Source organism: Doryrhamphus excisus, chromosome 19 (assembly GCF_030265055.1).
Source record: "Doryrhamphus excisus isolate RoL2022-K1 chromosome 19, RoL_Dexc_1.0, whole genome shotgun sequence".
Classification (NCBI taxonomy): domain Eukaryota; kingdom Metazoa; phylum Chordata; class Actinopteri; order Syngnathiformes; family Syngnathidae; genus Doryrhamphus; species Doryrhamphus excisus.
Genome location: NC_080484.1, coordinates 30,004 through 54,364, shown reverse-complemented (window position 1 = coordinate 54,364; position 24,361 = coordinate 30,004). Strand labels below are relative to the sequence as shown.

Sequence of the window (24,361 nt, the reverse complement as noted above, 5' to 3'; positions counted from 1 at the left end):
TCACGAGGGGGTGAAGCCCGATCCTGACATATCCAACAGGAAAAAAGTCATGTTTTTTTGAGAATAAAATAATGGTAAAAAGAAAATATTCTGAAAATAAAGTAATAGTAATACCAATTTTGACTTCTTGACTTTTATTTTGAAATTATTATTATTTAACAAGTCTTCTTGTTAAATTGTATTTATGGAATGTGCCACCGGTGTTGCACTTTGGACACCCCTGTTTTAACATAATTTAAAAAGTAACAGTGGCATTTTAACATGATAATAACATATTGTATGCAACTCATTAAAATAACCACACAGCAAAAATAAAATGTACCTTTTTATTTGAATATTGACGGCGTTAGTACCAGAAAGGCACACAGACCAGACTTCATAATAATGACAATTGTATTTTTTAGCTACAAGTTGAACAACAAAACGTTTTTTTTAAACCTGAAGGGAGAATCCTTTCACAGAAAGGACGACGTTGGACAGAGACATAGGAGACTCTTAGAAGGTTTATACAGTATATAGTAACATGGCGTTATGGCTATGTACCTTAGTTCATTAACACACGTATAAGAAACATCTTTGTTAAAATATGTAGAAATAATTGCTTTTTAAAAAAAAAAACAGTGGCAAAAACAACCTGTTAGAAATATAAATGCTGATTTTTATTTATTAAAAAGAAAAATTGTTCAGATGCTGCGAGTGTAACAATGTAGAAAATATGAGTTGATGCAGGATTGAAGCTGAAGAATAAAAAAACGTGTTTTTCTGCTTTTCTGACTCTATGACACAACAACCGTTTTCCCTTTGGTGTCTTTTTTTAGCAGCTTAAAAAACTTGGAAGACGTTTAAAAAAAAAAAGCTGCTTGGAAGTGTAATTCTGCTAATTCACGCGAGAATAAATTGTTTTCTTTCGCAACGCAGACCCAACTCTGACGATGCGCTACGTCGTTTGAAGCGTTTTAAAGCTGTAAATGGGCGGCGGACATGAGATTGTCAAGGCAACGGTTTGACACCCACGTAGGGCATTGAAGGCACGTCGGCTGGTTGGCACGCTGCACTTTCCGTCAAAGTGTCCAACTTTTCTTTGGTTGGTAGCAACGCTGTGTTGAGTCTTCGTCACGTTTTTTGGCTTCGAGAACCCTTCTGTACTTCCATGCGTTCATTAATGACAAAAAGCAGGAAGACATCCTCCATTTCGGAGGTCACACCACAAACTCGGGCACCTCCTCGCTGGTCAGGTCCAAGGAGAAGTACTTGCTGGTCCTCTTGATGGGAAAGGCCTGCTGGTCGCCCGCCCGCAGGCCTGCACACTGCTCGGCCAGGCCCTGGTAGCTGCAGCCATCGCTCAGCTCCTGGGCGCAGCCGAAGGTGTAGCTGTGGGCGGTGTCCTGGCAGAGCTCCGCCCACTGCAGGCAGTCTTTCTGATAGAGGCGGATGTCGTCCAGCGACTGGCTGTGGCGGTCGGTGGACGAGGGAGGCTTCCTGCATGTTGACGTCTGTTAGTGAAGGAAACATAAAGGAGGTCAGCACCTTGTCCAAGGTTCGCCACTCTCTCGGGACAGTTCGCTCGCCAGCATAACGAACTCTACCCCCTGGAGAGGGGGCACGTAGCTCAGCAGGGTAACCAATCTCTATGTGGGCAACAGCAACTCATATATATATAACTTGAACTGTGCCCGCAAGGCATGCTGGGTAGTCTTGGGGCAACAACAACATGCTACTACAGGCTACAGTAAGACATCAGACGGAACTGTGAACTGTGCCCGCAAGGCATGCTGGGTAGTCTAGGGGCAATCAGACGGGTACATTGTGTTTAAGTCAGTAGCTTCCCGTAATGTTCCCATGATGCTTCTTTCCCCCGAAATCCACTCCCACAGTGAAAGTGCAGATCTGTGGGGAACACCAAAACGCACCTGCGGCAGGGACTCGATGCTTTGTCCTCTCATCTTAACAACGGTCTCGGAGGAGCTGGAGGCGGAGGAGCTGACGTCTTTGACGATAAGACCTGCCAAGATCACGCTGTTAGTCTTCTACAGCGGGTATGAGTGGACATGAGTGAAAGTACTTTTACCAGAGTATCCGTTGGTCTGATCCGGGGACATGGTCAACATGTCCTCCGTGATGTGTATGCACAGTTCCTGGTCCAGTGCCATCTCGCTGAGCTCCTCGTAGTCTTTGGGGTCGTCCACCAGCATCTCAATCTCTGCTGAGAGCAAACACACACCGAGTCATCTCTCCAGTGTTCACAAGGTCACACCTTCTCTTCCTTTACCGTCGTCGTCCAGGACGCGCTCTTTTCCGCCGCTCTCGATACCCGAGGTGTGCGAGCTCCCGTGGCTGGCGGTGGACGAGCCACAGGTCCTCGGCGGCCGTGGGGCGGCCTGGTTGGACGCCCTCAAGCTGTCCGCCTCGATGCCCGAGGTGTGTGAGCTGCCGTGGCTGGCGGTTGAGTGGCGGGAGAGACGCTTGTGGCGGGACACGCTGCCGGCGCTGCTGCCGCTGGCTCGGGAACGCTTATCCAGGTGGTCCATGTCCAGGTCCAGAGCGTCACTGATATATGACTCCCGGTACTGTTTCTTCTCTGGAAGCACACGGACATCTTGAGAAAGTTGGGCAAGATCGCCACTTTTTAGGACATTCATTTTTCAAACATTAACTCCTTCACGCCCAACAACTTTGGTGGCGGCCATTTTAGAAGATTTGATCTGATCTTTCAAGTCTGTATAAACATGGAACCTACCAAAAGAAAGACGAGACTCTTGACTTTCATCAGGGAAAAAAAGTTTGTTTCTACCTGTTTCCGGTTTTTAGTAATCAGCAGTAGAGGTTTCAGGAAAATAGCAGTTCCTGACTAAAAACGCCAATACGCCAATATTTTTTGTTTTTGTGACAGCTGAAATATTTAAACAAGTACACTACAACATAAACAACACACGAAGGGTTGCTTTTACATTCAAATGCATAAATACATGAACATTTTGCTTAAAAAACATAAAAGACGTATAAATAGGTCTTTGGGATTTACAAAAACGTAGGTCTTTGGTGTTGAATGAGTCTGAAATGGCAAAGCATTTGTTCCTCGTAGCAAAAAATTATTCATTCATTCATTTTCTACCGCTTTTCCTCACAAGGGTCGCGGGGGTGCTGGAGCCTATCCCAGCTACGGTGTAGCATGCAGGACACAAAAATTTTAACGTACGCAGAAGCGCGTGTGTTCAGCTTTTAATGCTCATTCATTCATTCATTTTCTAACGCCTTTCCTCACAAGAGTCGCGGGGGTGCTGGAGCCTACCCCAGCTGTCTTGGGGCGAAAGGCGGGGTACACCCTGGACTGGTGGCCAGCCAATCCCAGGGCACATATAGACAAACAACCATTCACACTCACATTCATACCTATGGACAATTTGGAGTGGCTAATTAACCTAGCATGTTTTTGGAATGTGGGAGGAAACCGGAGTACCCGGAGAAAAGCCACGCATGCACGGGGAGAACATGCAAACTCCACACAGAGATGGCCAAGGGTGGAATTGAACCCTGTTCTTCTAGCTGTGAGGTGTGCGTGCTAACCACTCGACCGCCATGTCGCCCAGCAAAAAAATAATTAATAATATAAAAAACAGGTGATGACACAAGTGCACAATAGAAGGGATCATGTTTGGTGCAGCTTTCATTGAAGCCATAAAAACGGCCACAAGGTGGCAGAAGTACATTTGATTAGAGCTCGCTGCAAGCAGGAAGTAGAAGAGCACGGACCGATGTAGCATGCAGGACACGAAAATGTTAACGTACGCAGAAGCGCGTGTGTTCAGCTTTTAATGTGAAAATTGTAAATATAGTGTTTAGAAATGTAGGCTAAATGTATATGGCGACATTTGTGGCAAAGTGAAAGTTGGGTTTATTTGTTGAGAACTGCTATTTCACCATGTGGTCCTCGCTGGAAGGAAACAGGACAGATGTTTGGGAAAGACCGCGTGTCATGTGACCGGCCAGAGTCAGCTGGGATAGGCTCCAGCTGGCAGAAAGGGATAACTGTGTTGATCCAATCACCTTCGTGCTCCTCCAGCCGGCGGACCTGCTTGAGGACGGGTTGCAGGTTCATGTAGAGCCTGTGACTGTTGCTCAGCAGCTGCAGCAGGTGGCGAGAGCGCACCGGGCAGCCCGTGTAGTAGATGAGCTTCCGGGCCGAGGGGAGTCCGTCTGGAAGGATTTCAAACTTCTTGCCCTGAGAGAAGAAGCGGACGGGGAGACGAGAAGAAGGCTTAAATGGGAAACCCCAGAAGTCTGATCTGAGTCCTCAGCCAGAAAGCTCATCATTTCTCCACACTGACACTCAAACATTCTTGCAGCACGAGCACCGCTGAGCTTCCAAGCGGGGAGACGAACACGTGGAAAAGCTCCTATGGCCTATGGCTGTTTTAGAGGATGTGTGCAAGTGCAATGGCTGAGCAAAGCATGCAGGAATGGATGGACGCGCTGTCAAGATGATTCTATCAAACACAATCAGCGTCTCCGAGAAGCAGAGGCCACCGCTGCAATGACCTCACCCCGCCTCAGAGGAGCACAAACACGGCTTTGTTTCGGAGTATTGCATCAGCCAATGACCTCCGCCGGGAGCCGTCGCAACATCTGCCGTTTATTGACACGCCCTGCTCGCCGCAGCGCTCGGTGACCTGACGCGTGGGTGTGGCCCGTGGGGGAAGTCTGTTATTCGGGAGAAGGGCGTGACCGCCACCCGAGCCCGTCGGAGTTGCAATTAAGTCAGATGCAAAACTAGAAAGAAAAGAGCGTGAAAGCCCGCCTCGATATTCAGGAAAGCCGCTGATCATGTCAGGACTTAACATCAGGAGGAACCTCATTCCCATCGGATTATAACTTTTCCCACAACCAAATTTTCTAAAAATGACTAGGGCTGACAAATGATTACATTTTTTTAATTGAATTAATCACAGATTTTTAATGAATTAATCATCATGAATCACCATGAACAACTATGTCTGAAATATGCCAATTTTTACTGTATTTGATGATAATATATGTATATTACTATGCATAGAGAGCTCCAAATGAACTGGTACTCTAGGGGCAACAACAACATGCTACTATAGGATACAGTAAGGCATCAGACGGAACTGTCAACTGTGCCCGCAAGGCATGCTGGGTAGTCTAGGGGCAACAACGACATGCTACCTCAGGATACAGTAAGGCATCAGACGGAACTGTGAACTGTGCCCGCAAGGCATGCTGGGTAGTCTAGGGGCAACAACAACATGCTACTATAGGATACAGTAAGGCATCAGACAGAACTGTCAACTGTGCCCGCAAGGCATGCTGGGTAGTCTAGGGGCAACAACAACATGCTACTACAGGATACAGTAAGGCATCAGACGGAACTGTGAACTGTGCCTGCAAGGCATGCTGGGTAGTCTAGGGGCAACAACAACATGCTACTACAGGATACAGTAAGGCATCAGATGGAACTGTGAACTGTGCCCACAAGGCATGCTGGGTAGTCTAGGGGCAACAACAACATGCTACTACAGGATACAGTAAGGCATCAGATGGAACTGTGAACTGTGCCCACAAGGCATGCTGGGTAGTCTAGAGGCAACAACAACATGCTACTACAGGATACAGTAAGGCATCAGACGGAACTGTGAACTGTGCCCACAAGGCATGCTGGGTAGTCTAGGGGCAACAACAACATGCTACTACAGGATACAGTAAGGCATCAGATGGAACTGTGAACTGTGCCCACAAGGCATGCTGGGTAGTCTAGGGGCAACAACAACATGCTACTACAGGATACAGTAAGGCATCAGATGGAACTGTGAACTGTGCCCACAAGGCATGCTGGGTAGTCTAGGGGCAACAACAACATGCTACTACAGGATACAGTAAGGCATCAGACGGAACTGTGAACTGTGCCCGCAAGGCATGCTGGGTAGTCTAGGGGCAACAACAACATGCTACTACAGGATACAGTAAGGCATCAGACGGAACTGTGAACTGTGCCCGCAAGGCATGCTGGGTAGTCTAGGGGCAACAACAACATGCTACTACAGGATACAGTAAGGCATCAGACGGAACTGACTATGCCAATCAAGCTAAAAGCTTTTATTTGACTCTCCTGAAATGACAGCAGTTTTTTTCCCATTTCTGCTGTTGTTTTTTTCCAACTATTTCAACTTTCTTCTTGTTCATTTTCGTCTTGTGATATTCTGACTTTATTCCCATATTTTGACTCCCCAACTTAATTTTCCAGAAATTACAACTTTATTCATAGCTTTGTTTTTCATAATATTACAAAAAGTTAAAATATGTTTTAAGTATTTCTTCTTTAATATTACAGTTTTGATCTACAAAAAAAATTTCCCTCATACTCATTCTTGAAAAATTACAACTTTTAAACAACATTCATTACAACCTTTTTCTCTTAATATTTTCACTTTATTCACTTTATTATATGACTTTTCAATTTTTACTGTTGTTGGGGTTTTTTTTGTTTTCTTGTTAAATTATATTTTGAGAATGTCCTGCAGGCCAATAAAAAAGACCCCTGGGCTGCACTTTGGACACCCCTGATTAATATGTATTATAACTACAATGTGTGTGTGCAGTCTTCCTAAATCCTTGATTTGTTCCAGAGGACTTGCAGGGCTGAGGTACAGCATCCATGAAAACAAATAAAGCCACCACACAAACTCTCCATTCAGTCATAAATGCTTAGCGTGATTAAAAAAACACAACTGTACTGTGTGTAATAGTGTGTGTAATAGTGTGTGTGTGCTTATGTGAAACTCACCACAAAAACTAGTTTTCCCACGTTGGTCCACGGAAAGTCGTACAAAAGCTGCCTCACAGAGCCGATATTCTGCAAAAACGCAAAAAGCTTAGAAAGCTGCCGACTGCTTTTGGGATTAAACGCTAACATTTCTGTGAGGATGAAAAATGAAAGGAAAATGTATGCTACATCATGAATGGTACCTGGAATATTTGAATCCCGCGTAAAGTCAGTCCCAAAGTAAGAGACGCCTCCACCTCCTTTTTGTCCTAAAAGGAAATCGAAACAGATGAGCCCAGGATTCATACTTAAAATCATCCTTCCCATTGTGAACTAGAAAAGCACTCACAGAGTGCAGACCTGCATCAAGTGCCATACATGCTAACATTAGCATACTAACACCTGACATTATAGTGCTAAATGTTATTATAATAGTCTACCTATGATGCTATGATACTAATGTTAGCATGCTAGCAATGCTAATAGATAGCATAATTGTGCAAAAACACCTAGAAAAGCTGCTATGCCAATGCAATGCAATACCTGTAGCATGATAACACTTAAGCATAATAGTGGTATGTGTTTATATAACTCCTGATAAAAATGGCTGAAATTGCGGTTACCATGCTAACAGTAGCATGACATCGTGTTGATAGTGTTTATATATGTATTTAGCTAGGAAAAAGGCTAAAAGTGCTACTATGCTAATGTTAACATGGTAACATTAGCATGCTAACACCTACCATGATAGTGCTAAGTGTTCATATAATAGTCTACATAGTCTATATATGAATGTCAGCATGTTAGCAATGCTAACATTGGCATGCTAACACGTAGCATAATAGTGCTGATAATATACAGTTTATATATAGTGTCTAAAATGAAAATGGAAGAAATTGATGAAAATGCAATTATGCTAATGTTAGTAAATGTTAGTAAAAATGTATATTTTTGATGCATTTTTATATACTGTACTGAATTTTTAAACATTTCAGCATATTTCGGTGTATTTTTTTTAATTCTGTCCACAAAATTCAAACGGCAAATAGTAAGTTACATAAATTAATTGAGAGAAAAAAAACTTTGGCATTAAATACAAACTTGATAAAAATAGGTGAGGCGAGCCTGATGTCGCTGAGTGTAATGTTAGCATCCATAACCTAAAACTAAACTAAATCCCAGCATCGAGGCACGTCTAAGACACGACTGTGGGTTGAAAAATATGACCTTCACCGGTGAGACAAAAGCAGTGTACAGTGTGTGTGTGTGTGACCTTGTAGAGCCTGTAATAGTGGACGGTGACATCATCAAGCTGCGCACACTCCTTGATATACTTGAGGTGCGCCTCAGAGGCCGTGAGGGCAAACTGGTCCTTGTGCATGTTTGGGATGTGTCTCAGGATGTAGTCACGGCCGCGCTTGGCTATCACCTGCGACAAGGAGAGGAGGAGAGGAAGGGACATCAGGCTTGTTCGACAGCGGCATTGGACAAACCCGAACGGGAGACAGGAAGGGCTTCTGGTAATTTGGAAATCTGTGTTGGGATTGGCTTTACCGTTATAAGCCGTGATAAGGAGGCAGGGGGAAATTACAGGAAGTGGCGAGCAATCAGGCGGGTGTGGTTTCATGACATGTCGGCAGCATTGGAGAAAGAAAAGCCCAACAAGTGTGGGCCACTTCCAGTGACAAAAATAAACCCTGCGCCCCACTTCTTCTCATCATAGTCCAATGTCGTCACGCAGCACCATGAACATGGTGAAATTTGAAGCTGCTTTCGTATTGTAAACAATCAAAAATGAAAATTGTCATAATAAAAGGTGTACTGAGATCATGAGGCGATTATGTGGTGAAACGGGGAGGGGCTTAAGGGGAACGCCGCTTGCACGAGGTCATTCACTGTCAGGTCAAAAGGACCCATCCGAGAGACCAGATGTGTGTGTGTTTAGCTGCACTCACCCAGGGGGGGAAGTAGGTTTCGGGTTCAAAGTATTTGCCAAAGTGCTTGTTCCGTTTGAAGTTGCCCAGGTCGGCCTGCAGGGCGAAGGCCGCCAGGAGGAAGTAGGCCTCCTCCCGCTGGATGCACTGGGAGAGCAGCACCTGTTTCCTCAAGTGCCAGTAGTAGTAGTACCTGGCCGCCCGGTCGCTGCAAATATAAGGAAAGACTCCACGTCATGCGGGGCTGAGCGTACAGCGACTGATGACGGGGGCACACCTTACCTGATCAACCTGCCGTTCTCCACGTAATACTGAGCTCTGAAGTGGATGATCATAGGGGGCCCAAACTGGTCGATTCCCTGTCGGAGATGCTCATTTTTGAGTATCAAAGCAGTGGAAACACCTGACACTGCGTTACACTTTAAAATGTCCCCTCTTGTATGGAGACAAATGTGTCTTTGTATGCAATCAAAGAAAAAACATGGATTTGAAATTTAAAATGAGCAAACAACTCCTTGCTTTGTTCTTTCGTGTTCAAACGACGATTGTTCACATTCCAAAGACACCAAATGATACCAGGAGTGGGGTTCGAACCCACGAGGACTACCGTCCATTGGATCTTAAGTCCAACGCCTTAACCTCTCGGCCATCCTGGTGATGTCACCCTGTGTCTCACCTTGCTGGCTTCTCTCTTCCATTCTTTGGGACAGTACTTGGACAGTTTCTGATCCAGTTCCATGTAGATGTGTTCATTATCTGAGGGGAGGTGAATCACAGTTTCAAACCACAAGCTTATTTGATATATTTGTGTTGACACAAGTGTGGGTGACAGCAACAAAAAATAAAAAGGTGAATAAAAAGTGATTTTCTAAAAGGGGACCTATGATGCTTTTTCCACTTTTCCGAGCTATAATGTAGTTCGAATTGTATTCTAGTGTTAAAACATGCCAAAGTTTCACATCATGAGGTTCACACATTTGGAAGTGAGCCCTGGAAGAAGGATGGGATGGCTCTGAGTGCTCGGTTTCAGAGTTTTTTTCTAACACCGGCCCTCTGTGACCTCACAGTGAGCCCACAGTGAGCAGTTTTCATGTGCTGTCCACAAACAGAGCAGAGCCATTCGTACGGACAGAAACATGACAGAAAAGTCGTGGGAATCAGAGCGAACGCCCGCCGGTGTGGTGACCTTGGGGCCTAAGGGTGGGTGTCCCAAAGCGGCTGGGTGGCCACTGTTTGCCTTGGGGATTTCACGCTGTTCAGACAAGCACTCGAGGAATGTCCTGCAATCGGGGGCCGTTGGCTCCGGCCCAACGGACCGAGCGGCCGGCCATTGGCTCATCTGGTGGCCAGCTGTCTGAAAAGAGCGCTTTTGCAACCCACTCTCCTCTCCACAGTTGCCTCCCAGCATCATGTGTCGTCTGCTCCCACACACACACATACAGTGAATCATACGACCCTCGCAGAGCCTCGTCACCGTAAACTTTTGCTTGATAAACAATGGAGCCAGTCAGGGCCTCCGTGACATCTAGATGAGACATGCTACATTTAGGGCCCGTTGTGCTTTCACTCGGCCTACGATGTTTTTATGTGGGCCCAACGTGAGGTGTAACAAGCAGGAAAAGGAATCGTTGCTTTCTTACTTTGAATCACACTGAGTCCAAACAGGTGGCAGTCCTTGAGCCTCAGGAGGTCACACACCTGGACCAACAGTTCCTGGCACAGAGTCTTCACCTGAGGAGGAGGAGATAACCAAGTGGGGATGATAACACAGCCATTAATTTAGGAACAGATTGTGGGACCTTAGTTAGCCTCATTCATCCCTTCCAGAAGCTCAGACTCTAACTCAAACCGACTTTAACCAAGTCATCTTTTCCCACAAGATAGACGTGTCCAAAGTACACCCCGAGCAACAATTATAACTTTTTTTTTCTGGTAAAAAAAAACAAATTTAATTTCTCTATGCTAGTCTATGCTATTATTTTCCCTCATAATAATGTTTTGTCCGATTAAAAGACAGATGTTGTATAATTGGTAAACATTATGTATTTCTTCATCAAGGTCATTCACGCAATGTGCAGTCTGTGTTAAAACAGACAATTAAAATACACAAGCATATTCTTGTGGGAATATAACAAAATTCCTTAAAATCTGTCGGAAGTGGGATTCAACCATCCTGAAGTGTTAATATAATATAATTGGTAAGCATAGTGTATTTCTTCATCAATGTAATTCAGAGCAAGAGTAAAAAGAATTATTAATATGTGCGGCAGAGTTAGAACGGATAGTTAAAATACATAAGCGTGTTCTAGTGGGAACATGACAGAGAAGGTCATAGAAATCATCTGTCAGAAGTAGGATTAGAACCCACACCTTCAGGAGACTGCGACCTGAACATAGCGCCTTAGACCGCTTGGCCATCTTGACACTTACATTGACTATGACATTGAGGGTGTCGTCATTGGGCAGAAAGACACAGACGCAGCGGCGGTCTTGCATGGTTTTGTTGTTGTGGAAGTTCACTTTGTTCATCTTCGTGTGAGCTGGCGACAGGACAGGGCCCCCTCCGGGCCGGCCGTAGCCGTGCTTCAGCTGCCAGCCGGTGGTGCGGACGCGGCGGCTCCGACGGACTCAGCGGGCCGGGCAGCAGTGGAGAGGACGAGCATGAGGATCCCTGCTGCACGTAGCCACTGTGGAGACACAATGCGGAGAGCGTCAGATGATGCTTGTGTATACAATCATCTTTCCTAATTCAGGTGGAAACATGTGACCATTTAGCCCGTTTTTCTACCAGCACCTTTATGACTAACAACTTTTTTAACTGGGTAAGAGAAGGGGAATGTATGTCGGGAGTGTCCAAACGCTTACAGAAAAGGGGCCACATTTCTTCTCCTACATTTTCTTCTAAAAACTATAACATTTTAACTTTATTCTTACAAAAAAAACATGTTTGTGTTAGTGTGAGAGGTCTCACTCGCTCACATTTTCTATTTGCTGAACGTTTGTGAACGAGTTTAAGCGCTAATATGTTAATAATACTGAAAAAAAGTCAAAATTGTTGACTGTATCTTTTAAATAATGGCCCATTGTTCACAAATTGATATCCTTTAATATCAAATTTGATGTCATTATCGTTGTAGTTGCACATCGAATCGTTTACCACAAAGTCTTTCCCTACTTCATTCATTCATTTTCTACCGCTTTTTCGCGGGGGGTGCTGGAGCCTATCCCAGGTGTCTTCGGGCGAGAGGCGGGGTAATGGACGGGTGGCCAGCCAATCACAGGGCACATATAGACAAACAACCATTCACACTCACATTCATACCTATGGACAATTTGGAGTTTTTGGAATGTGGGAGGAAACCGGAGTACCCGGAGAAAACCCACGCATGCACGGGGAGAACATGCAAACTCCACACAGAGATGGCCGAGGGTGGAATTGAACCCTGGTCTCCTAGCTGTGAGGTCTGCTCGCTAAGCACTCGTCCACCGTGCCGCCCCTTCCCCTACTTATTATAGATAAAAAGTATTTATTTGAGTTAACTATGACCAAAATGTGATTAATCGTGATCAAATTTTTAATCAATTGACAGCCCTAGTCGCAGGCTATTACATAAAAAAACACATTATGGACACCCTTGGGCTATAGTGTTATTTAAAGCTTTTGAGGGAATGTGAAAACAATGAAAAAATCCCGACACACTGGGAGCTGACAGAGAGTGTGAACATTCCCAGAGAGGACAAAAGAAGAATGTTGAAGAACAATCAGAGCACATCAGCATATCTTCCTGTTAGCAGCCATTCATTCACCTTGCAGGCACCTTGTCATTAAAAGCAGATAGCAGCATCGGGCGGGATCACGCTACATAGCAAGAAGCAATTAGCCTTGCAAGAGGAAGCGGTCAGTCAGCTGTGAATACCAACCAACGCATTGCTTCCTTTCTGCCAACAAAGCTACAGCGGCAAAGCATCACCATTGCGGATACTTAAAACAAGACATAAAGCCGCTTCAGCGCTCCTGCTGTGTGCTCTGTCACCACGGAGACGGCCCATCGTGAGCGTGGATACACTCGTACATCAGCGCTCTTTAAAGCCGCGTACTGGACGCACAAAGCGGTGGGCAACCGGCCACGCCGCAGAGACTGCTGACAAGCCGTGACCGGGTCAGACGCACACGTGCTGCGGCATGCTGCTGACCTTGGACTCAATGCCTCCTCGGGACTTCACTCACTTGTACACAAAACCGTGGCACGTACACACCTAATGCAGTTGTAACACATGACCATATGGGAGACTACTTTAGGGCAGTGTCATGGCGTGGTGGAATAAGGCTAATGAGAAGTATGATATTTATGTCACTTCCATCGTTTCTTGTTGGCAAGGTGCACTGAGGCCGCATTATTAGAACAACCATTCCCACACACATTCATACCTATGGACAATTTGGAGTGGCCAATTAACCTAGCATGTTTTTGGAATGGGGGAGGAAACCGGGGTACCCGGAGAAAACCCACGCATGCACGGGGAGAACATGCAAACAGAGATGCACGAGGGTGGAATCGAACTCGGGTCTCCCAGCTGTGGGGTCTGCATGGTTTGAGTATTAATACAAAAAAAAGTACAATAACAAACATCCATCCATTTTGTATGCTGGATCCTAACCCAACTGTCTTGGGGCGAGAGGCGGGGTACACCCTGGACTGGTGGCCAGCCAATCACAGGGCACATATAGACAAACAACCATTCACACTCACATTCATACCTATGGACAATTTGGAGTGGCCAATTAACCTAGCATTAACCGAGTGGTTTTTCTCTGGGTACTCCGGTTTCCTCCCACATTCCAAAAACATGCTAAACATGAGTGTGAATGGTTGTTTGTCTATATGTGCCCTGTGATTGGCTGGCCACCAGTCCAGGGTGTACCCCGCCTCTCGCCCCAAGACAGCTGGGATAGGCTCCAGCAACCCCAGCAACCCTTGTGAGGAAAAGCGGTAGAAAATGAATGAATGAATTAAATCTATACAGTGTTAATATTTAACATTCACTCTGCACTGAAAAAAATCGGGCCTCGACGTCAAAAAGGTTAAGAACCCCTGATATATGGCATAAATGCGGAGTTACAGAGCATACAGTACATCAATTCAGATTGATTTGTAGCCAGCTTGATGTAGAAACAAATGTTCACCATTTGATGTTAGGAGGCAGAGGATCATGAGAAAATCTTTGTAGAAAGTCTTAGGTCATGGGCTTAAAGTCTAAAAAAAACAACCCTGCCACACACGGCCAGGTATTTATGGAAAGCATCGACACAAGAACATCCTTGGAACCCTCCGCTAGTACAACACACACATGAGTATGTTTACGCTGCGACATCCCGAGTGTCGCCCCCTTAAGAGGCTTTTTCCTGTTTATATTTCGACACTCATCTCCTCCTCTAGGCCTATGCCAGCGGCTTTAAAGGAGGAGGAGGAGGAGCAGAAGCGGGCCCGAGCGTCACTGTCAAGGCTAACGCTAACTCCGTGTGACCGCTGTGATTTAGGGCTTGTCGTCGGCTAAGCAGCATTTTCTCTCAGGACTGTTGGTAGCGAGCTGGTGGCGCTTGGAGGGCAGTTCAAACACATATTACTCCATTTTTTTTCAGAGTCCAAGTTCCACTTTTTTTACATAGCTTGGCTGGTTCTGCGACTTACGGTATATACTGTACGTCTAAATATTTAGGCTTGGATTCAGTGATGTGCAATGAGATCAGGAGCTCGGTGAACTTGCTTACTGGTAATTTGCTTGTTAGGCACGCTGGCTTGTTATGTCACTTCAGCCTATTCAGCCTCCCAGGTATGTTCTTTACATGACTGTGTAGCTCAAGGGTGTCCAAAGTGCGGCCCGCAGTGTCAAATACTTATTTTCCTTATTATACTTTATGGGGTGATATTCTGTCTTTGAAGTGATCAGTAAAATTCCACGCTGTTGAAGTACTGTTTGTCAGTGAGAAAACCTGCAAAACCAGCAAGTGTGTAATACTTATTTCCCCCACTGTAGCTGTTTGGACAGTTGGAGGATGCTAACAGGGAATGCAGCTTGCGGGCGGCGGTGGCGGCGGTGCTGCGTCCAGAATCAATGGACCCCATTGTCGGAATGAGAAGCAGATGTTAAAGAGGAATTCTCCTGACTGCAGCACTTTTTCTTTCTTTTTTTTTTTTTAATGCCCAGGCTTTGAATGCCGCCGCCGGTCTCCATGTACCCTGGCTCTCCGTTTGCTTTCCTGGTTCTCAGCGCTGACACGTACTGTACCTGCAGGAATTCAGCGCTGTGACAGCCTCCTCAAAGAAGTTCCCGTCTGCTTTTTATCTCAAAGCAGAGGAAGTTTTCCTTTCTGCGCCTCGGTTGTGTGCGGCACCTGGGTCCGGAAAGTCATCTCATGTCAGAGAAAACTTGGAAATGGATCGGCATATTTTGCAAGAGAGGCCCTGCCTCTGAAGCCCTTTGTGGGATTTGATGACAGGACCGACTCTGAGCTCTGCCACGTTGACAGAATCTCTGTTTGGGGCTGAAAGGCTGGAGGAAGCTCAGTTGGCTGCTCTTTGTTGTGATCTTTTTAGACGGGCACGCGTGTTGCATCACACTTTTAGCGCGGCGGTAATGTGATTATCCAGCACTCTACCCTCCTCTCACTAATTGCTCCAGCCTTTCATTTCACGGCAGCAACCGCGGGCCCTCCTTCTGTGGTCTAGCGTGTGACACAGTGCATTACAATACATTACAATATTACAATATGACTTCAGCGAGTTCTGATCCAGTCAGCATGGCTTTCTGCCTGGGTCCTCCACAAGCACTCATGCTAAACACTTCTGGCTAAAGTAGCACCACACAAGGAGAACATATGAACATCAAGCTATCCACTTTCTAAACCCTTTATCCCCCTCAGCGTTAAGGCAGCGCTTAAAGGGTCTCTGACACGATTCATCAACTTCGCTTAAATACGGATGTTTGTCATTATCGTTACATGTTTTAATGCGAATGGCACATTTGCAAAAATGAACTATATAGTTACATTTCAGCCTCATTTCATCAGGGTGACACCTCACAGCTAAAGCAGAGTAAACAAACGCTTCTAAAGGTAAATCGTCTTCTTGATCCAGTATATTTTTCATCAAAATAGTAGCCAGGCCAAAAAGATTGTGTTGCTGCTGGATGTTCATAGAATCCCAGTGATACTGTACATTTGTTTTCTTTTCCGAAAGAGGATGGCTCAAGACAACAAAACAATGGATGCCCATCTGAGTTCTGTTCTGTGCAGTGATCATTTGATCATGTTTACGTAATGTCTTCTCAGGGTTTCCGTTACATGTAATCCTAATAAAAGCTGGCCCACCTTAAAAAATTACTTGAAGACAATGTCAAGTAATATTTGGTATGAATGTAGTATATACTGCATACGCATATAGATACATATATAACTTAGTATTTACGCACATATGGACCACAATAAGTGTGAAAAGAACTAGCATCTTTGTTTTGATGTTCACTGTGTTCCTTAATATTGTGCAAATAAATTTTTTACGAAAAATGTGTAGCCCATTAACGACTGCTTATCACCAGCCAAGCCGATCAATGCCAGCGTGTGTGATCACCCAGGCTCCATTCTCATTCCACTCATTCTGGCATCTTTTACCCAATTGTACTGCCTCTCTAGCTAGCTAGACATGGCTATCAAGTCCATGCTAACTTCCCTTTTAAAATGTCACTTAACAATCTTGCACTCTGGTTGTCATTAGAATACTTACAGTATGGCTTGACTTCAAAACAAAAGGCGATGCTATCACAGGGGTCTCCTACAGGTAGTTTGCGCTCCAGCGTTAGCTCACCAGCTCATGTTGAGTAGTTGATATATTTGCTTCACCTCCTAGCATTTTTACAAGTGTTCTATTCAAACATGACACCTGTATTTGCTAACAAATGAGCACACTGAGTGAGGAGCGTTGGAGTTAAACTACAATTAAATGTTGGCACTCTCATAAACCAGATCGCCTCTTCTTTCTTTTCGTCAAATAGATTCAATAATGCCGTAAGTTGGATACACCTCTGCTATTATAAACCTGGACTCTCAATGTGTACACTTTGTACACCACACATCTAGAACTAAATATTTTAATTATTTCATATTGTTAATTGGATTATTTGGAACTTAAACAAATATTATTGAACAATTCATTCTTATTACTTTAAATTAAATTGAGGTTTGCGTCAAATACAACAAAATGTTGTACTTTTGTACTAATAATCACATAGTACTACTGGACTGAAAAGGCCATGAAAACATTTAGTCTCAACATTCATCCATTTTCTACCGCTTGTCCTCACGAGGGTCACAGAGGGTGCTGGAGCCTATCCCAGTTGTCTTCGGGCGAGAGGCGGGGTACACCGTGGACTGGTCGCCAGCCAATCCCAGGGCACATATGGACAAACAACCATTCACACTCACATTCATACCTATGGACAATTTTGAGTGGCTAATTAACCTAGCATGTTTTTGGAATGTGGGAGGAAACCGGAGTACCCGGAGAAAAGCCACGCATGCACGGGGAGAACATGCAAACTCCACACAGAGATGGCCGAGGGTGGGCTTGAACTCGGATCTCCTAGCTGTCTGCACGCTAACCACTTGACCGCCGTGCAGCCCCAAAACGTTAAATGAGTATGTTAAATAAATAACAGTGGGAAAAAAAACTTGCAGATACAGCAACAGTGCTACTCAGCTGCGGCAGTCCCATGCAGCCCATCACCACAGCTTCAAAAAATCCTAGAGGAAACCCTGCTTCTGAACATGATCCTACCATAGCAACAGTCCTCATCTCCATGTCTTAATGCTTAAGTCCATGTTCTGCAGGTTCTCTAGTTCACCTCCAAATGTTTCTCCCTCCTCGAGAACTATTGACACCTCGCTCAAATATTGGCTATAATCACTGCAAAAATCCTCTGTCTCGTACGTCGCTATGTTTGATTACCTGAGTGCAAGAGCAAGCCCGTCATAGGCGACGCCATGAGTTATAAGTGTCATTTTGGCAAATTCAGAGTTAGCTTTCAAAAAAATCTAACAATGTACAATATAATTACAGACATTATATAACGTACTTATTCAAAGTTGATGGCCAGAAATATTTCAGTATTGAACAAAGCAAAATTTGTTCTCAATCAGAAAACACTCCACACTCTTTATTGCTCTCTGGTTCTACCATATCTTACTTATTGTGTGGAAATATGGGATCATAACTATAAAAGCAATCTTCACCGGCTAAATGTACTGCAAAAAAGGTCAGTAAGGATAATTCATAATGCCGCCTACAGAGAACATTATAACTCCTTATTTCTAAAATCACAAATACTTCAACTTGCTGATATAGTTCATCTTCAAACAGCTAAAATAATGCATAAGGCTAAAAATAAGCAATTAGCTAAAAATGTCATCCAATACTTCTCTACAAGAGAGGAGAAATATGATCTCAGGGAAGAAGTACATTTGAAACACTTCTATGCTAGGACTACGTTATGCTAGCCATAGCATTTCAGTATGTGGAATCAAACTATGGAATGGATTGAGTAAGGAAGTCAAACAATGCACAGTGAGCCAATTGAAGAAACAATACAAGCAGTTGATGTTTGCTAAATCCAAGGATGAAGAGTCTTGAACCAGTCATGATGTGCTATATATATCACTATATTGACACGCACTATGGTACCCATCATGGCATTGGATGCTCATATCACCGAGTACTTCGGTACGTGGTGCATTATTTAAAAAAACAAACAAACTTAAACTGTATTATGGAAAGCAGGAAGTGAACAAATGTAAGAGTTACTGATTGCTTTGCTTCTTCCTACTCCTTTTGGACATGTGGAACTGGGAACTGATTATGGGATGCACTCAATAGTAATCTGATGCATGTTCAAATGAAATAAAACCAATACCATTACCAAATCTCCCTGCTAGTCACCGTTAGAGTTTTAGTGCTCTCCCCTTTACAATCTGTTGTATGATGTTTGAAGCAGGAATGTGTGTACAAGCAACGATGGCTTCCTGTTTGTCTTTTCAGCTTGTAGCGATTCCACTGACATTTTTAACATTTCATTTACATGTAGCGTACTTAGCTGTGCTAGTGTTGCTGCGCTTTGCTACACACAGTGATTTCTGATTGAGAACAAATGTTGCTTTGTTCAATACTGAAATATTTCTGGCCACCTTATGTTGTATATTTGTAATATGAGGTTTCCAGCTCATATTTTCATCTATTGTGATCCCCAGAAATGTATTTTCCTTCACCATTTCAATGTCCACACCGTCTATTTTGTGACATACTTTGCCACACATACTTAGCATTTCATATCACAGGGGGAAAAAGTGGTGGAAAAAAGCGACGAGGGTTCCATTTTTGTTGTCTTTTTTTTTTTCATCCTTGTTAAATGACATTTTTAAAATGTGACCGCCGGCCAATGAAATGGTTCTAAAGAATGTTCATGGCCCTTACAAAAAGAGGGAGTGGAGGTTGTGTCATCGTATCAGTCATCGTCACGGTACGGTTACTACAATGTGTATCACTACATTGTAACAACGGTTGAGCTAACAATAGCTAAACATCTGTGTATGTGTACAAGTCTTTTCATGAGCAAATAAAGTAACATACCTTCATTTGTTAGCTCCAAGTGATAAACACCGTGTGTGTAGCTGGCGTCCATGTGGGTTTGGACTAGAGCGAACGACAAACACACACACACAGACACACACAAGCTGCAGACATGTTAGAACAGAGTCAGCAGAGGCTCCCAAACCGGCGCAGGAGCCTGAATCGTGCATGAGTAATTCCACAGGAGCAACACACCGCAGAGACGTCAAACCGGCCATTACGTATGCTGGAAATAGAGCACGCAGCCTTTAAGCAGAGGGTTAGCGCAGGAGTTGCAATTAGAGCAAACCCCAACCCGGTTGTTTTGATTCAATCTTGCCTCCTTACGGGTGCTTTGCGGCTGATCTCGCCTTGATTCCTTCCTCTTGCACTTTTTGTACCTGGACTGAAATGTGCAAATGAAAAATATGATCATGTTTAAAGCCGGGAGGAATGTGTACCAGCCAGCATCCGCTTGGTGTGTGAAATCTATCAAGCAATCACGACGGCCGGTTGAAGGCTAAAAGCTACAACGCAAACCGCTGGAAATAGCTTGTTCAATTATCATGCCGAACAAACCCGAGGGGAAACGCGGGGCAGCTGCGGACAGAAGAATGTGTGCGAGCTCGGTTGTGCGATACCCGCAGAGAGGTGAGACGGCTCCAGCTCCATGAAAACGTGCCTAAAGAAGCCAAACAAGTAGAGGAAAAAACACAATGCAAGGAAACAGAAGGGGGGGGGGGTACAGAGAGACAAATGTAGGAAGAGGTGACCCACTTTCTTGAAAGCACAGGGGTTTTCTAAGGGTCTCAACCTGGGACCCACTTAAGTCATTTTTATTTTTATTAGTTTTTAATATTAATTTTTTTTACACTTTCAGCCATTTTTATCTTTTACAATTTTAAGAAATGTTTAATTGTTTTGTTTTTTTTATTCTTCTTAATTCTGATGTTATTTAAGTAATTTTCATTTGTATTTTTTATGTTTTACTTAAGTCATTTTATTTTTTTTACATTTTCAGTTAAGTGATTTTGTTAATTCATTTATTTGTTTTGTTTACTTTTATGTCATTTAGATTTGTATTATTTTTGTACAATTTGTTTTATTGATTTGTATTTTTTCATGCTGTTATTTTCATCATTTTTCTTCGTATTTCTTCGTGTTTTACTTACTTTATTTATTTAAAAAAATGTAAATATTTTTTACACTTTCATTCGTCATTTTCTTTGAGACTGTGATATTTTAATTTTTTTATTGAATTCATTTTACTTTTTTACATTTTGTTTTTTTTTTACACATTTTGTTTGACATTTTTTAAATAATTTTTACACTTTTATTTTACTGACTTTTATTATAATATATTTTTATTATTGTTTTACACTATTTTATTTTGATCAGTTTTAACACTTTTGTTGAATTCATTTTTATTTTATATGTATTTATTGATGTCTTCATTTGTTTATTGTACACTTTTATTCAAGAATTTATTGAAGCGTTTTGTCAAAGAAATGGGGAAGAACTGCATGCACATAAATAATGAATCCAGTAACATTAAATATTAAAAAGACTTCCAAATCAGATATTTCACTTCTAACCATGCAATGTACATATACCAAGGAGAAAGATGACTAAAAGGCACATTCAAATAAGTCGATAAACACTAAAATGTCAGAATGGAACATTAATATTATTAATGTAATATTTTGGTTTTCAAAGCACCTGACAACCTGTTTACGACCTTCTAACTTGAGTAGAGCCCTGTAGACATGAAATAACACCCCTATAGTCACTTTTATACTTCTATTACCAAATTTAGCGGACATAATGACAGAAATTATGCCATTTATTTATTTATAAGACTCATGCTTATGCATGTTGATATAAATATGTTCTGGAGTTGAGTTGAAAGAAAAAAAACAATGAGATAAGAAAGCCAAAACTACAGGATAAAATACAAGATATCCATGCTGTGATCATGTATTAACATGTACACTGATGATAACATGTAATAGTTGTAGTATCTAGCCGTATTTTCGTGATTTAAAACACTACCCAAACTTCTTTTACAAAATTCCCAAAAAAGTGACCCCTTTAAATTAAATGAAAACATATTTTGAGGATGCGTCGTGGTCCGATTAAAAAGTAGATTACACTTCAGAGTTCAGAGTTAATCAGCTAAAGTCAGTCCTGAGGCGACTAGTACTACTACTACTACTACTACTAGTATTACTACTATGAGTAGTCCTACTGGGTTTCTGATGTAGAATGTAGTAAACATCCGCTCCCTCAGCCACCAAATACTACACGTGACGGATAGTCCCGTCCTGAACGTGGAAGAACATGAAGGTAAATCAACTACTTGCAATGAGGAGGGGGTAGGGGGGGTTGGGGGGTCCATCCCGCATTCCGACACTCATCTGAGTCATCTTTGTCCACACGTTTCCTGCTTGTTTCCTACTCAAACAGCCGCCTTCCTTCCCAGACAATACCTTGCACTATTTGCTCTGCCACACACCAGCAAAGCCTCTTTTTACGCTTCAGCTTTTCGCCATGCGCCACGCGGGTCATCTGATTGACATCAAACCGACAGAGAAGATTTTCCCTCTTGTTTGTGGATGTGGACCGCGACGTTGGCCGCTTATTGTGCAACACGGTGAAGCGCCAAAGTTAAAAAAAACATTATTTATGACTTCATTATGACTTGACGCCTGATGTGTTAGTAACAGTTCAGACCCACGCATTCCCGCCCCCAGGGACGAACAATGGATACCTTTCTACATCTTCATTTCGTTACATTTTTCATTGGTGGGGAATTTTTTAAAATATTTTTCACTACTTTGACCGCATCAAGTTCTTACATTATTGGTATTTTGTAGGGGTGTCACAAGATTGGGTTTACGACATTACTTTTAAGAGGGACAAATATCTATATATTTATATAAGTAATCGACTCATTTCATTTCTACTATGTTACACTCTGTGTGTATGCTCGAGGCCCCGCCTACACCCACCGAGACGAAGAGATTGTATGACTAAGAAGAGGGCTCACTCCATTCATATCATGTTCTACAAAACCAATGCGGCAAGGTGCTGAAACCAATGCATGGTTTCAGCACCTTGAGTGAACTCTCTTCCTTTTTCCAGAATAAACAACTTTTTTTCTTGAAAATTTACAACTTTTTTTCCCACACATTTTCTACTTTTTTATAAGACTTTTTTTATATAATAAGTTTACGACCTTATTCTCAGAAATTTATGGGGAAAAAAATATGAAATTTCCTGAATAAACAACTTTTTTCTTGAAAATGTACAACTTTTTTCCACACATTTGCGACTTTATTTCTTTATTTATTTTCTTGCAAATTTATGACTTCAAAATCTCAGATTATTTCAATACTCCGTCATAGCATGCATTGCCTAAAACAGTTTACGACCTTATTCTCGGAAATTTATGAGAAAAAAAATGAGATTTCCTGAATAAACAACTTGAAAATGTCCAACTTTTTTCATAAATTTGCGACGTTATTTCTTGTTAATTTATTATTTTTCTTTCTCATAAATGTACAACTTTATTAGCTTACCACCTTATATTTGTAAACTTATGAGTTTTCTAGAATAAACCACTTTTTCATGAAAACATACGACTTTTTCATAAATGTTCAACTTTATTCTCATAAGTGTACAACCTTTTTCTCGTGAATACATGAAATAATAGTCACACATTTACGAGAAGAAAAGAGAATAAAGTTGTATATTCACAAAAAAGTATTGAAAAAGTATTAGACAAAAATGGCTAGATTCTTGAAAGCTCATATCTATTTTTTTAATGTGGCCCTAATAGTCCGTCATAATAAGAGAAATATTTTTTTTCTGAATGAGAATCTCGCGAGATCTTGTGACACCCCCTAGCAGATAGCCATTAAAAACCAGAGGAGCCCTCGTGCAAACGTCCCTAAAAGGATGACGTAAGTACACAAATTCTACTCAAACATTTGGCAAGTGTATCAGGAATGACGTCATCATGATTTTGTAATAGATGCTCCGTCTCATAGCATGAATGTAACGCTCTGCTTTCTAATTACACAACAACAACACGGGAGGAAATTAGCACTACTCTAAAGAATGTAGGGTTGTAACAAGAGAACACCTTGTTTTTAAACTTGCAATAAATACAATCAAAAATGAAATTCATGGAGTTAAAACTTTACATTCCTCAGCTAACTAGTAAAAAAAATGGCAAACGTCGCTAGCTGGAATTCCATGGCAACATTCCCTGTTACATCAAACTGGCAGCATCGTCAAGTTACTTGTCCCGACACGGCTTGGTAAAAACAGTTCATTTAAAGCAACTACAAGTCAGAAAAAACACATTAATTCATTCATTGAAAAAGTGGACGTATTTTAAGCGTGTTATCATCAACGTGACGTCAGAGCTAGCAAGAGTCCGCTGGGATAAAAAAAAAAAAGCAACAAAACTCACCTTTGAGTAAGGATTCCTTCCTTCCTTTAGTTAATCCAGACAAAACGGTGTTTCATAAAGTATGTTGATTTAACCAACAAGAGGAAAAAATGTATCCGTGATGCTAGGAAAAAAGTTTAGAGACTTCGACGAAAGAGACGTTACCAGGTCGACACGCGCCACTATTCTGCCCCAGCTCGAGCGCCCCAGCCGGGATACAGGAGTGTGGAGCGAGGCGGTGCTTGGAGGTGCTTGGAGGAGCTGGGGGGTGACTTTATGATCGGGCGATCTAATACTCACTTTAAAATGGTAATTAAGCCCAAAATGTCACTTATTATTACAGTCAATCATTCAAAAACACTGTTACGGGACATTTGTGTCAGTATTGGGCGTCACTGTGGACAACATTTGTGGTAAACGTTCAGCTCAACGCCCCCTCCAATGCAAGCAGCTTTGGTACGGTCCACGGCTGCCTATCATTCCTGTCCCAGCAGGACTGGACGGAAGTATCCCACTGGGCTCCAAGACGGCGTGT

The 24,361-nt window shown here is 42.8% G+C and overlaps 1 protein-coding gene and 1 non-coding gene across 5 annotated transcripts; both read right to left on the bottom strand.

The window, feature by feature from the left end:
* Window positions 1-304: 304 nt before the first annotated feature.
* Window positions 305-23,999, bottom strand: frmd6 (FERM domain containing 6). Of its 4 annotated transcripts, none has more exons than XM_058057120.1 (15): window positions 23,848-23,999; window positions 19,389-19,492; window positions 11,143-11,399; window positions 10,353-10,443; window positions 9,389-9,468; window positions 8,995-9,071; window positions 8,734-8,920; window positions 8,052-8,207; window positions 6,982-7,047; window positions 6,800-6,868; window positions 4,045-4,219; window positions 2,270-2,578; window positions 2,069-2,203; window positions 1,911-2,002; window positions 305-1,493 (listed from the first exon to the last, which is right to left on the bottom strand). In XM_058057120.1, the coding sequence occupies exons 3-15, from the start codon at window positions 11,239-11,241 to the stop codon at window positions 1,200-1,202; spliced, it is 1,830 nt and encodes a 609-aa protein (XP_057913103.1). In that variant the 5' UTR covers window positions 11,242-11,399; window positions 19,389-19,492; window positions 23,848-23,999; the 3' UTR covers window positions 305-1,199. The 4 variants fall into 4 exon arrangements, with proteins under 4 accessions (XP_057913103.1, XP_057913104.1, XP_057913102.1 ...); XM_058057121.1 differs by having other exon boundaries at window positions 19,389-19,451; XM_058057119.1 differs by lacking the exon at window positions 19,389-19,492.
* trnal-uaa (transfer RNA leucine (anticodon UAA)) lies at window positions 9,286-9,368 on the bottom strand. The gene has a single exon. It is a non-coding gene; the product is annotated as a tRNA-Leu (tRNA).
* Window positions 24,000-24,361: the final 362 nt, after the last annotated feature.